This window comes from Oryzias latipes, chromosome 18 (assembly GCF_053564925.1).
Source record: "Oryzias latipes strain Hd-rR chromosome 18, Olatipes_Hd-rR_3.1".
NCBI lineage: Eukaryota > Metazoa > Chordata > Actinopteri > Beloniformes > Adrianichthyidae > Oryzias > Oryzias latipes.
The window spans coordinates 35285332-35299515 of NC_136254.1; the positions used below are offsets into that span (position 1 = coordinate 35285332).

At 43.2% G+C, this 14184-nt stretch overlaps 1 protein-coding gene across 4 annotated transcripts in view; it reads left to right on the forward strand.

Moving 5' to 3' along the window:
* The window catches only part of LOC110014393 (ICOS ligand-like), a 133849-nt gene that overhangs the window by 46803 nt on the left and 72862 nt on the right, over positions 1-14184 (forward strand). Inside the window, exons 1-2 of one of the 4 annotated variants that reach the window (XM_023965921.2) lie at positions 1321-1499; positions 3376-3640. The exons of the other annotated variants lie outside the window; for them this stretch is intronic. Of the exons in view, the coding sequence (XP_023821689.1) occupies positions 3577-3640 (64 nt within the window). The 5' untranslated portion in view covers positions 1321-1499; positions 3376-3576. Of the gene's footprint in view, positions 1-1320; positions 1500-3375; positions 3641-14184 lie in introns of those variants that run through there. 4 annotated transcript variants of the gene reach the window in all.

The following is a 14184-nucleotide window of genomic DNA, read 5'->3' on the forward strand; positions in this document are numbered from 1 at the left end:
AACAATAATAGTTTAAGAAACTAGAAAGAAAAGAGTTCATGTAAGGAAATAAAATCAACACTGAAAGAGGAAAGCATGTGTGTGTGTGTGTGTGTGGGGGGGGGGGGGGGATAGGTGGTACTGACCTGCTTCAAATCCACCTCCATTGTACTGATACCCAAGAACTCCAACCATCAAGTCTCAATGATCACCTCCTGGTAGCCCTCTTTCCAAACATCCCAAAGTGCTTCAGGCAGCTGGTCTCAGCACACCTCTAGTCTTGTCTTCCCTCCACCCGGGACCCCCACCAATTTGCACATTCCAGAAAAGGATCACAAAGGATGCAGTCTCCATGGCATTGTCCTCTGACACCTGGACAACAGAAACTTCTCTGCCAGAATCCTGTTCTTGGACTTCAGTTCAACATTCAACACAGTTGTATTAGGCATTAGTTCTCTCACGTGCAACTGGTTACTGGACTTCCTGACCAGCTCCCCATAACATGTCCGGCTGGATAACCACTGTTCATCAACCATCACCACAATCACCGGCGTACCACAAGTCCCTTCCTGTACTCCCTCCTCACCCATGACTGCAAACCTGTTAATGTTCCCAACATCATTAAGCTTAGATGACATCGCTGTGATCGGCCTCATCAAAGACAACAAGGAGGAGGTGGATCGTCTGGCTGAGTGTGTGACCCCAATAACCTGCTGGTTGCTCAACACCAAGAAAACCAAGGAACTCATTGTGGACTTCAGGAGAAACGCTGACCCACACACACCCAACCTCATCAATGGGACAGTGGTGGAACATGTGGACAGCTTAAGTTCTGGACAACTGGATACTCCAATCACCCAGCACATGGACTCTTCACCACACTACCTTCTAGGATGGGTTAAAAGAGCCTCCAAACAAAAACCAGCAGGTTCTAGAACAGCCTCTTCCCTACACACTCCTGACCTCTGTGCATTTGTATATGAACTCACCTGTCACTTCATCAGGTCCACCTTGCTAGTACCGGTTTGGACCACTTTAGCCTAAAGAACTGCCTAATCCATGGTGGCATCAATTCAGCAAGGTTCTGGAAACATTCCTCAGAGAACTGACAGGGACTGGTCTGGACAGAATCAAGATCAGGATCAGGATTAGGACCATGTTGCCCAAGAACAAGCTGCAGATCTGACAAAAAGGCTAATAATTTTCTAGCAGAGAGGTGGTGATCTGTCTACTATTAGGACAGCTGAAAGGGTGTTAGTGTTATTTTTAAAAAAGTAGAAGAGGGGAAGTGACCAAAGGGGATGGAACACTGAAAGTTTTTTTCTCCTGTGACCTCTGTGTTTGTGGTTTGTCACGTCTCTTCCTGTCTGAGTTTCCTGGTTGATGCTTCAGAGAAAAGTGAACCGTCACACAGACGATCATCCTAACAGAAGAATCAGACTTTGGTGTCTGTCCAACTGCTGTTGGTCTGATGTCCTGCAGCTGCAGAATGGAGGGAACATCTGTCCAGATGCTGCTGGGTGAGTCCCGTCTGCTGGATGTGTGTTGGTGTGGAAACGTTGACAGATGCTGCTTCCCACAGCAGAGCCTTCATCAAAGCTCCAACTAAGCTGAGTGTCATTTCTCTGCAGCTCTGAGCTCCCTGCTGTGCTGCACAACCAACCAAAGTTAGTCCACTTCCTCAGTCAGTCCCACTCTCTGTCTTTGTGTCCAAGAAAGCCTCTGTGTCAGAAGATAGAGCTCGGTCTCCCCTTCGGTCACTAGCAGGAACAGTCTCTAGAGTACAAAATGTACTTCATCTTCCAGAAACCCCAGCGTGCAGCAGTTTCTGAGTGCTGTTCTCTCATTTGCCAAATCACTCAGTCTACTTGCAAAGTATCATTTATGCCACTTTGCCTTCTTTACCGAGCGTTGTATCTGGATCTGATTTTCTATTTCTGACTCTGTTTGTCTGCCGCCTGCCCCGACTCTCACCTGAATCGTGAATACCTGTCTGTCCTCTGATGATCTCATGCCTGTTATTGACTCCTGCCTGCCTGACCCTGATTTAGCTTTGTGGACTTTTAGCTGAGCTAATCTTCTGCATTTGGATCCAGCTGTCTGTCTGTTAGTGTGATAGAATGCTTTGCCTTAGGTGGATCCAGCAGCAAGAGTTCCTAGCCCGACAAAGTCGTTGCTGGAGCACGGTCACCAACTCTAACGTCTAAACTGTGTGACCAAAGCCATCATGTCGCTCCTGCAAATAAACCAGCCTTTCAGCAAAACATCCACTGTGAATTTCCCAGTCATGCATTCTTCTTCAACAAATGCCAAAGGCGGAGCGCCTAGCAACGAACATTCAAGCAACGGGACTGAGAATGGTGCTTCCGGACAAATTCAATGGGGACCCTGTGTGCTGTTTCTGATCCAACAATCAAGCCTCTATCCCTCAAAAGCTGCTATAGTGTCGCTGGTGTTCTCACTCCTGACCAGAGAAGAACTAAATCATCAAGAATAGAGAGGAGGACAAGTACAGGAGAGTAGAGAACCCAGTGCAGCTTCACTCCAGCTTCTGGTAAAGGTTAAGCTTAGGGTCCAGGTCAAGGCTAGGCTTAAAGGGGGCGGGGGCAGAGTGGAGTTTTGTCAGAGGTCTGTGGGTACGGTCATGGATAGATTGTAGTGCAGGCAAGATCTGGAGGTCCCTAGAAAATATTTGTGTGGTTGCAATGGGATCAAATCATCCCTGTGTGTGGTGCAAGGGTCAGGTCGGGTCGGGTCAGGTCAGGTCAGGTCAAGTCCGGTCAGGTTGGGTCGGGTCAGGTCGAACATGGAGGCAGGATCTGGAGCAGCCTTCTAGTAACAAATTCTTATTGTTATTAAGTTTAATTCAAACACCAACTTGAACCAAATGCCAGTCAACTCTTCATGGAGGTGGACGCCTCTATCACAGGGTCGGAGCTGTACTCTCTCAACTCCATGGTCAGCCAGCCAAGGTGTTGCTGTGTGCTACGACTCCAGAAAACTCACCCAGGCGACCAGGAACTGCTGTAAGAAGGCCTTTGCTGTGTGGAGGCATTTGCTCAAAGGGTCTGCTCAACCCTTCCTGGTCCTAACCCACCAAAGAACCTGAAGTACATTAAATCCGCCAAGTTGAACCCACGACGGGCACGATGGTCTCTGTTCTTCTCACGCTTTCAGTGTCAGATCACATATCGCCCAGACTCCAAGAAGGGAAAGTCTGATGCACTGTCTGGTCTTTCTGACACCACAGCAGAAGAATCCATCACACCAGAATCTGTCGTCCCCTCTTCACTGATCCTAGCCCCTATTCAGTGGGACATGATGACAGAATGACAGATTCATGGCTTAGAGTCGTTTTCTCTGTTTGATCCATTTTTTTATATATGTTGTCAACAGGAAAAGAGGAGAAGTGACGGACTGCTGCAGCTGCTAATAACATACGGAGTTGATAAAGTGTCAGTAGGTGGCGCTGTTTCCTATGAGACAGGAGATAAACACTGTCCTCAAGAGGAAACAGAAGAAGAAGAAAACATTTGCGGTCCAAATACGAAGAGGACCGGGCTCCTTTTCCTTGAAAACACAGCTGGATCTCCAACAATGTGGTTCCTCGGTTCTGTTCTTTTCTTCGTTCTGTTTGGTTCTGCTGGGTCCATGACACCAGGTAAGATTTTTTTAAACGTGTTTTCACGTTTCACGTGTCAAGAGTGAGAATACAGAAGTAAATGTATGGCAAGCATCACGGTTTGAATCGTATGGTGGCCCTGAAGGTCCAATCACACGAACAAATCACTCAATGCAAAATAAAGATCTCAGCGACAATTGAAACAATTTCTGAAAACAAAAGTAAATGTCAGAAATGAAAATGGAGCTAAAGAAAAACCTGAAATTGTCGGTTCTATGGGACTAATATGTGTGTCTGTGATGGTTTAAAAACAAAGTAAAGAATAAATGAGCATGAATGAATGATCCAGAAAGCAGCTGTGAGTAGACTGTAGAACAGCGGTTTATCCTGGGTGTTTCTGGACTTCATCCTCATGTCTGGACCTGTAGGCTCTAGAAGGACTCAGCATTGAGGTGGATCAGTGGCTGGACGGCTCAGTTGGATATCTGTTGGACTGGCACAGTGGAGATCAGGGTTAGCTTCTAGGGGTACGATGAGCTTCATCCAGGGTGTGTCCTTGGTCAATACCCTGTGCACTACTATTCAATTTTCAATTCAATTTTATTTGTATAGCCCAAAATCACAACAACAGTCGTCTCGATGGGCTTCGAAGTAAAACATGAAATCAAAAGGATCACGAATACAAAGAGTTCAATAGAAAAATACTAAAATGAACTAACAAACTGACTAAGCTATACTGGCATCCCTGCCCTTAGACCCCCCTTCGCGGTAAGGAAAAACTCCCAAAAAAACCGGATTCCGGAAAAAACGAAGAAACCTCAGGGGTGCCCACATGAAGGAGGGATCCTCCCCCAGGACGGACAGGCGATTTACCAGAACTCTTAGAGAAGAATTAACTTATCTAAATCTACAACTACATATATAAAAGTCCAGCAGACGAGCTTCATCCAGCCGTGGTTATCGGGACAGTCAAAGGCGCGAGTCGAGCCGGAGACAGGAACCACAGCCAGGTGTAGGAGCAGGAGCAGAGACGAGGTACTCGGTCAGGTACAGAGCAGAGACGAGCCAGAGATGAGCCAGAGGCAGGATCCACAGCCAGGTGTAGGAGCAGGAGCAGAGACGAGGTACTCGGTCAGGCACAGAGCAGAGACGAGCCAGAGATGAGCCAGAGGCAGGATCCACAGCCAGGTGTAGGAGCGGGAGCAAAGGCGAGGTAAACGGTCAGGAACTGGAGCACGGATGAGCCAACTGGAGTCTGGAAGCACTCCCACTCCCCAGGAGGGGAGAGGAAAAGAGGGACAATACATGAATCGCACTGCACCAAACAGAGGCATGGAGAACTAAATGATAAATTATGATCAAGAATAGAGGAGAGGAAGGGTAGAAGTAAAAAAGGAAAGAGGACAGAACCCCAGTGTACCATAGTTACCCCAGCTTCAACTTCTAGCAGCCTTTTAAAAGAAATAGTTATTATTAAGTTTAGTTTAAACAAACTAACATTAAGTTAAATAATCTCTGAATACTAACTAGTCTGACAATAAGCCTGTCCAAAGAGGAATGTTTTCAGTCTAGCTTTGAATGTAGAAACTGAGTCGGCCTCTCTTACATGAGCTGGGAGTTTATTCCATAAGACAGGGGCTTGGTGGCTAAACGCTCTACCTCCAACCGTACTTTTACTAATTCTAGGAACCACAAGCAGTCCTGCATTTTGCGAACGAAGTGTTCTGATTGGTTGGTAAGGGACTATGAGGTCCTTAATATAGGACGGGGCCATTCCATGTAAGGCCTTATAGGTTAACAGGAGGATCTTGAACTTAATTCTAGAATCAACTGGGAGCCAATGGAGCGAAACTAACACAGGAGTGATGTGATCTCTTCTGCTGGTTCCAGCTAACAATCTAGCAGCTGCGTTCTGAACAAGCTGGAGACTTCTTAAGGAACTCTTAGGACACGCTGCTAACAAGGAGTTACAGTAATCCAGCCTCCACGTAACAAATGCATGGATGAGTTTTTCAGCATCACTCTTAGAAAGTATATTTCTGATCTTAGCAATATTCCGCAGGTGAAAAAAGGCAGTTCTACATGCCTGAGATATGTGAGCCTTAAATGATAAATCCTGGTCAAGTAAAACCCCAAGGTTTCTAACTGTGGAATTGGGGGCTATACTTATACCATCCAGGGAGACTGTCTGAGCAGACAGAGCATCTCTGAGGTTTTTAGGACCAAGTATAATGACCTCAGTTTTTTCTGGGTTCAAGAGGAGGTCATTAATTGTCATCCAGGTCTTGATGTCACTGATGCAGGCGTTCAGTTTCTCTATCTGGTCATTCTGGTCAGGCTTCATGGATAAATACAACTGCGTATCGTCGGCATAACAATGAAAATTAATGCTGTGTTTCCTGATTATGTTTCCTAGGGGTAACATATAAAGCGTAAACAGGATCGGTCCCAAGACTGAGCCCTGTGGGACTCCATAGTTAACTCCAGTGCACTGAGAGGAATGGCCATTTACATTAACGAACTGATACCTATCGGACAAATAGGATTTAAACCACTGGAGAGCAGATCCTCTGATCCCTATGTCCTGCTCCAATCTATGGAGTAAAATACCGTGGTCGATAGTGTCAAAGGCTGCACTGAGGTCCAACAGGACCAGAATAGAAAGTAGTCCCTTTTCTGAGGCCAATAACAAGTCATTAGAGACTCTAACTAGTGCAGTTTCCGTACTGTGGTGGGGTCTAAACCCCGACTGAAAGTCTTCAAAGTGGCTGTTGTCCTGTAGGTGGCAGTAAAGCTGCTTAACTACAACTCTTTCTAGGATTTTAGAAATAAAGGGCAGGTTTGATATCGGTCTATAGTTGGCCAAGATGCTAGGATCCAAACTGGGCTTTTTCAGAAGAGGTTTAACAACTGCATATTTAAAAGACTGTGGCACGTAACCCGTTTCCAGAGAGGCGTTTATCATTGTTAATATGGGATCATTAATTAGGGGAAAAGTTTCTTTAAAAAGTCTAGTGGGAATTGGGTCTAACAGACACGTTGAGGATTTGGAGGACGTAATAATTGATGTTATTTCCGCTTGATCCACAGCAGTGAAGCAGTCTAATGTTACAGAGGTTTCTATGGATGCCTCCATTTCTACCGCTTCAGCCTGTTCTGGGCTGATAGTAGGAATAACTTGATTTAACTTATGTCTAATATTTGAGATTTTACTGTCGAAAAATGTAAGAAAATCATCAGAGCTGAGAGAAACAGGAACATGTGGTTCTACTGAGCTCTGACTGCGAGTTAATTTAGCTATAGTGCTAAAAAGAAATCTTGGATTGTTTCCATTCTCTGATATTAAGGTTGAATAGTACTGGCTTCTAGCTCTACGCAGAGCTTTTTTATAATTTAATAGGCTATGTTTCCAGATATCCAGAGACTGCTCTGAACCGGAGCGGCGCCATTCTCTTTCCAAGTTACGGGTTTCTCGTTTAAGAGAACGAGTTTCAGCGTTAAACCACGGTGCTACTCGGTTTTGTCTGACGAACTTAGGTTTCAAGGGGGCAACAACATCGAGTGTACCCCTAAGGGCTTGTAAGGCATCATTAACAAAGTGGTCATTTATACTAGGACTGGTACTATGGGAGCTGGACTCAGAGTATTTTCTCAGAATATCACTAAGTACTGGCTGAACTGTGTGTTTAAACTCAGACACAGAACGGTCAGTTAAAGTTCTTCTAAGCTGTTTCTTATTCACTGGGACAGAAGGATGTTCCAGTGTAAACTGGAAGGTAATCATAAAGTGATCAGAAATGATGGGGTTAAGAGGAAGGACACTCAGCTGGCTGATCTCTATACCATGGGTTAGAACAAGGTCCAGGGTGTGCTTATGACAGTGAGTGGGTTCATTCACACTTTGGGTGAAACCAACATCATCTAATAAAGCTGCAAAAGCCGTTCCTAGGCAGTCACTGGGGTCATCAACATGAATATTAAAATCCCCTAATATTATAGTTTGATCAGAATCTAAGACAAAAGTCGATAGGAAGTCGGAAAACTCAGTTAAAAATTCTGAATATGGGCCGGGGGGGCGATAAATAATTATGAGTAAAACAGGTTTTGGAGTTTTCCTGTTTGGGTGATTTATAGACAATATGATGCTTTCAAATGAATTATAAGCATTTTTAACTTTAGGGCTGAGAAGTAAGCTAGACTGTGATATTACTGCCAAACCACCTCCTTTCCCTGAAATCCTGGATTTCTGATAGTTAGCATAAGTGGGGGGGGTTGCTTCATTCAATCTAACATAGTCATCCTGATGGAGCCAAGTTTCTGTTAAGGCTAAAAGACTGAGGTTTTTATCAGTAATTAACTCATTGACTAAGAGGGACTTGGAGGAAATGGATCTAATGTTTAATAAACCGCATTTAATTACATCATAATTCTGCTTGTGAGAACTGCTGTCTGTCACTTTAAGGTTTCTGTGACGCGCTCCTTTTACTTGTCTTTCAGCACATAAGCTAAAGCTCGGACCTGCTTGACTTTCCCTGCATGGGTTTTGCACCGGCACTAACCCTAAGGGAGGCTCAGAGGAGCGTTTTACACTGCTGCTCTGCGCCCGGGTCTCGTCTCTGGATTGTCAGGTTAACAGACTAAGGCTAGCAGAAATGTTTCTAGAAAGAAGAGCGGCACCGTCCCGAGTGGGATGGACGCCGTCTCTCCGCATGAGACCGGGCTTCCCCCAAAACGCGCTCCAGTTATCCACAAAACCAACGCCGTTTTCTGGGCACCATCTAGAAAGCCAGCGGTTAAATGATGAAAAGCGGCTGTACATTTCATCACTGACTAAGTTCGGCAGGGGACCAGAGAAAATTACAGTGTCGGACATCGTCTTAGCCAGTTTACACACCGAAGTTACGTTTAACTTAACCACCTCTGACTGTCTCCGTCGGGCATCATTACCGCCTGCGTGAATCACGACTCGACGGAACCTGGACTTACTCTGAGCTAACATCCTAAGGTTCCCCTCGATGTCACCAACTCTGGCCCCCGGATAACACCTGACTGTAGCCGCTGGGAGCTCCACGTTTCTAACTTCAGAAGAGCCTATAACCAGAGTAGAGTGTTCAGCGGGTGTGTCGCTGAGGGGGGAGAACCTATTACTAACGTGGAGTCTCGGGTGCTCTAAGTTTTTGCGTTTAGCACTATGTTTCCTCCCAACCGGTACAAACCCCTGACTGTCTCCCGGCTGTTGGGAGGGCGCTGGGGTGCTAGCTAAGTTAGCCCTGGTAGCGCGGCCCGCGCTACGAGTAACGACCTGGCTAGCCGGCTTAGCTTCCACTGTGCGGAGCCGCGCTTCTAACTGCTCCAGCCTGGCCTCCAAGTCTAACACAAGACTACACTTAACACACCTATCGCTATCTTCAATAAAGGAGGCAGGATCATCACTAAACATATGGCACATGGGGCAGGAGAGAGGAAGAGAGGCGGAAGGAGTGGTGGTGGCCATACTAGGTTCTAAGCTAAGGCTAGCGGTGTTTAAGTAAAGAGAAGTGGTTTATTTAGCAAAATGAGAAAAGTGAACAGCAAGCGGTTTAACAGTGGTGAATTCGCTAATAAAAGGTACTAGATGTGAATATTAACCCAGATAACCCTTAGAGTAAGCAATAGTAGTAAGGCTAATGCCAAACAAGAGGACAGCAGTCACACAGCTAGCACTGGGAATAGCTCACCCGGAAATGACGTCACAGGAAGTGTGATTACTGACTATGTAATCACAAAGGGGACCAAGCCTGGGTCTCCCTGTACCCGTCCCCAGCCTGGATAAAATGGTTGTGTCTGGAAGGACATCCGGATCATTCAATGTGAAATAAACTCGAAGGTGAATGGAATCGACAACCAAAGACTGAGATACGAATCAACATGTTGTTAAAATGAATCCTTACTCTTGTGATGCACTTGTTCGTTTTTACGTTCCAGTAGAATAAACCCACCGTTCCAGATGGTATTTTCTGACATTAATATAATGTAGTTCATGTTTAAATGATTTTATAATGGTGGAGGTGGATTTGATTCTGTGTCAGACAGACTGAAGGGTCTTTGTTGAGGGACACACACTGGAAGAAGATCATCACGTCCCTAGGAATCGAACCCTGGTCTCCTGCGCAGGACCTGCATGCAGCCAACTCAGTCATCCAGCCTCTATGAGCACAAACACAACTCTATGTGATTCTGTTTGACAACATTACACTTAATGACACCAATGTGTCATGTGTGTATTCAGGGGTGCAGAAAGTGGGTCTGCAGCATATGTGTCGCATAGGGGCGCCGGCCTATAGGGGGCGCCAAACCGATATAAAAATTATTTATAGTCCCTATTTTTTAATTTTTTATACATCAGCTGTTTGTGCACATTTTTTTAACTATATTTTTTTTATTGAGTGTTTTTCCAGTTGTCGGAGTTTACAGACATGGGTGAGCAACTACAACATAAACAAGAAAACAAAGATAATACACATTAATTGGGCTGTTTTCTTTTCTTTTTTTTTACCACAATCCTCTTAGAACTTTAGTTGTTTTCCACATATTGGCACCATTTTCCCCATTTTTCTTGGAAAATGTCTAACTTTATTTTTAGTTGAAATGTCAATTTTTCCATGGAGTAAATGGTCCGTATGATTTTCACCCAGTCATCCTTTCCAGGAGGGTCCACCTTTGGCCATTTTTTGTCACTGCTTTCTTGCTTGCTAAGAGTAATATACTAACAAGGTAAAGATCTTCATTCAATACACAGTCTTCAATATTTCCGAGGTACAGAATTGTAAATTAATTAAATTAATTGTTTTTGATTTTTTTTTTTTTTTTGCTGCCACAGATAAATGAAATTTCCCCATTGTGGGATTAATAAAGTCATCATCTATCTATCTATCTATCTATCTATCTATCTATCTATCTATCTATCTATCTATCTATCTATCTATCTATCTGTCTGTCTGTCTGTCTGTCTGTCTGTCTGTCTGTCTGTCTGTCTGTCTGTCTGTCTGTCTGTCTGTCTGTCTGTCTGTCTGTCTGTCTGTCTGTCTGTCTGTCTGTCTGTCTGTCTGTCTGTCTGTCTGTCTGTCTGTCTGTCTGTCTGTCTGTCTGTCTGTCTGTCTGTCTGTCTGTCTGTCTGTCTGTCTGTCTGTCTGTCTGTCTGTCTGTCTATCTATCTATCTATCTATCTATCTATCTATCTATCTATCTATCTGTCTGTCTGTCTGTCTGTCTGTCTGTCTGTCTGTCTGTCTGTCTGTCTGTCTGTCTGTCTGTCTGTCTGTCTGTCTGTCTGTCTGTCTGTCTGTCTGTCTGTCTGTCTGTCTGTCTGTCTGTCTGTCTGTCTGTCTGTCTGTCTGTCTGTCTGTCTGTCTGTCTGTCTATCTATCTATCTATCTATCTATCTATCTATCTATCTATCTATCAGCCTTCCCATAAGATTGTATTCTGGGACATGACCAACATATGTGTGTGTGTGTGATTCCCTTCCTGACTCCCACATTGTCTCCAACAAGACTGAGGGGTTTCTAGTTGTTTGCTTTTGATTTGAGGTGTCACAAAATACCGTGTAAGATTCTTCCATGCAAATTCCTTCCATATTTGAGAGCTGGTAGAAGAGCACTGTGTGAGACTCATTGTAAACCAGTCCAATATTTTGATTGAGCTCAGATTCCCATTCACTTTTAATATAGAGTGACGAATTTTTCCTGTTAGCAGTAAAAGAACGGAAAAATGCTGAAATAACCCTTATTTTGTTGTTTTTATAAGCATCTGATATTACTTTAGTTGTGCTGTCTCTTTTTTTGGTCCTATATTAGGTTTAATATTCTTTTGTATAAAAGTCTTGAATTTGTAGTTATCTAAATAAATCTTGATTTCCCAGATTAAATCTATTTTTTAATTCCCTAAAGCTAAGTAGATTGTGCTCTTTTGTGGTTGTGTGTTTGTGCACACATCAATGATATGATCAGCAACAGAAGCACATTGTAACTGATTGGGCCCCCCTGCCCCCCCCTTTACTCGGGTCTTGTTGTACAGAGAACGTGGTGGAGTGCGCTCTCACGGAGACGAGCTGGAGCACGCCATTGATGATTTGATTTATCATTATTATTATTATTATTTCCAGGCTTTGTTTTGTTCATATTTGTATAATTTTGATAGAACATACTTTTGCAGAGAGCAAAATATTATACGTTATTTAATGTTTACCTTGATTCACTGTGGATTAATATTCCTGTCTGTTTTTATTCATGAATGTGATTTAGAAAAAAATCAGCTCAATGATTTCACCTTTTTCCTCACACTAAAAATGTTAAATACATTTTTTTCAATGTTCAACATTCAATTTTCAATGTTTCAGATCCAGATCAATTGAAATTTCATATTTTTTCCATTCATTCATCTTTCCCTTTTGGGGTCACAGTGCTGCTGGAGCCTATCCTGGCCACTTGTTGGTGAAGGCAGGGGAAACCCTGGACAGGTCGCCACTCTGTCACAGGGCCACAATCACACACCCATTTACACTCAATGGACAATTTAGAGTTGCCAATTACCTATGAAGCATGTTTTTGGACGGTGGGTCATGGAGAAAACCCATACATGCACTGGGAGAACATGCTAACTCCACACAGAAAGGCCCCCCATTGATGTTCTGGTTCCGGTCCCCCAGCCAGGACTTGAACTGGGGGCCTTCTTGCTGTGAGGCAAGAGTGCTAACCACTGCACCACCGTGCAGCCTTAATATCATTTATTGATTGAATTCTTTTTCTCAGCATCAAATAGTTCAGTTGGTCAAAATGTTTCTAGTTTAAATATTGAATGACAGATTATTTTATTACAGGCAATTTAAGCTTTTCTTCTGTTTCAGACTAGAACAGTTTCTGTGGCGAAATAAATGTAATGTTTGTTTTCTGTTAATGTTAATATTAATAATATTAGTTATACTAATCAATTTTTATAGATAATGATCTTATTTATCGTCACTGCGGCAAGTGGGGGGGGCTGTAAACATTTTCTTTTTCCTGGGGGGGCTTTGCAAAATAGAATTGAGAAGCACTGATGCAGAGGAATGAAGAAAAGTTTCTGTAATGGTTGAGACACAGCAGACGGGTTATAGCCGTGTTAAAACAGGCCGGTGTCTTCCAGCTGAGGTTTAATGAGAAAAATAAAGCAGCTTCTTTGTGCAGATTCTGTTTCTGACAGAAATTAATAATTTATTTAACTGAAAATGTTTTTATCCTTTGAAACAGAACCAAATGATGATAAAAGCTGCTGCTATGGGCAGAAAGGAGAAGTATGTGTGATGGTGGATAGATGGTGTTTTGGTTCTTTTTATGTTAAAAGTTTGGAGAATCATTATTATTATTATTATTTTATTGAGTGACTATTTCGTTCACAGCCTGTTGCTTTTAATATCACTTTGGCTGATCGACATTTTGGATTTAAGTTGAACATTTAGAGATTTTGACAACAATAAAGAAATCTATTCTATTCCATCACTAACTTATATCCATCCCAAATTTAAGTTAAAATTAAAAATGTGTCTATTTTTACATATATTTTAGTCTCTGTATTCTTTGAACATCTTTCTAACACAAAGTTTACATCAAACAGCCGTGAGGATGGAGAAAAGCATCAGGACAGAAACATGTTAGTCTGATGGTGACGTTCAGGACAAAAACAGTTCAAGTCAGTCATTTAAATAGTATTCTTCATTTAAAAACATGCATTATCAAGATGTTTAATGTATCTTAAAGAGTAAATAATTGTTGTTTGGCCGTATGATTTAGTGGAGAAGAACTCAGACTGGAGGTGAAAACCTAGATGCTCATTCTGGTTCAAACGTCTGCTGAACACCTTTTTACTTATTCTGGAAAAACAAGTGGAGACATACATGACGAGTCCAACAGAGAAGAAGGAGAGAGGTTCAGATGAGGATGATGATGACGATGATGATAGAGAGAAAGAGAGACGATCAGCTGATGATGAAGAGGGAGAAGAACAGAGAGGAACAGAGGAGGGGGCTGGAGCATTAGTCAGAAGATCAACACACAAGTTTGGGGAAACATTGAGGCAATAATGGTTGAAAATGTTCACTAAAATGTTCTTCTGGGTCAAATCCATAACCAGATAATAATAATGAGACCAAAATAGATTTGTACTTTCAAACACAGAAGACGTGTTGTGGTGGTGTTTCTTTAGCTTGATGAGGGGTGGGAGGGGCGTTTTATTTTATTTTAATGATCGTGAGTATTTACACTGTCAGAAAGACGACATCATGTTCTCTCCTCTTTGCCTGAATGGGGGGTCCAGAACTGGAGCTTGGTTCTCATAGACGGCAGTAAGTCAGACCTGTTCCTGGTCCATGCTGGACTCCATCAGGGCTGCTCTTTATCAACGGTTCTGTTCATAGGTTTATTCCTTCTGAAACTCTGGAGGACTTTCCTGGAATGGTCTGAGATTCTGAACTTTTATTCTTCTGACGTCTGGACTCTTTGGTTTGAAGTTCTGTGAAAATGGATCACTGAGATGTTTGTCTGACTGGATCTTTGTTCTGAGGATCCAGA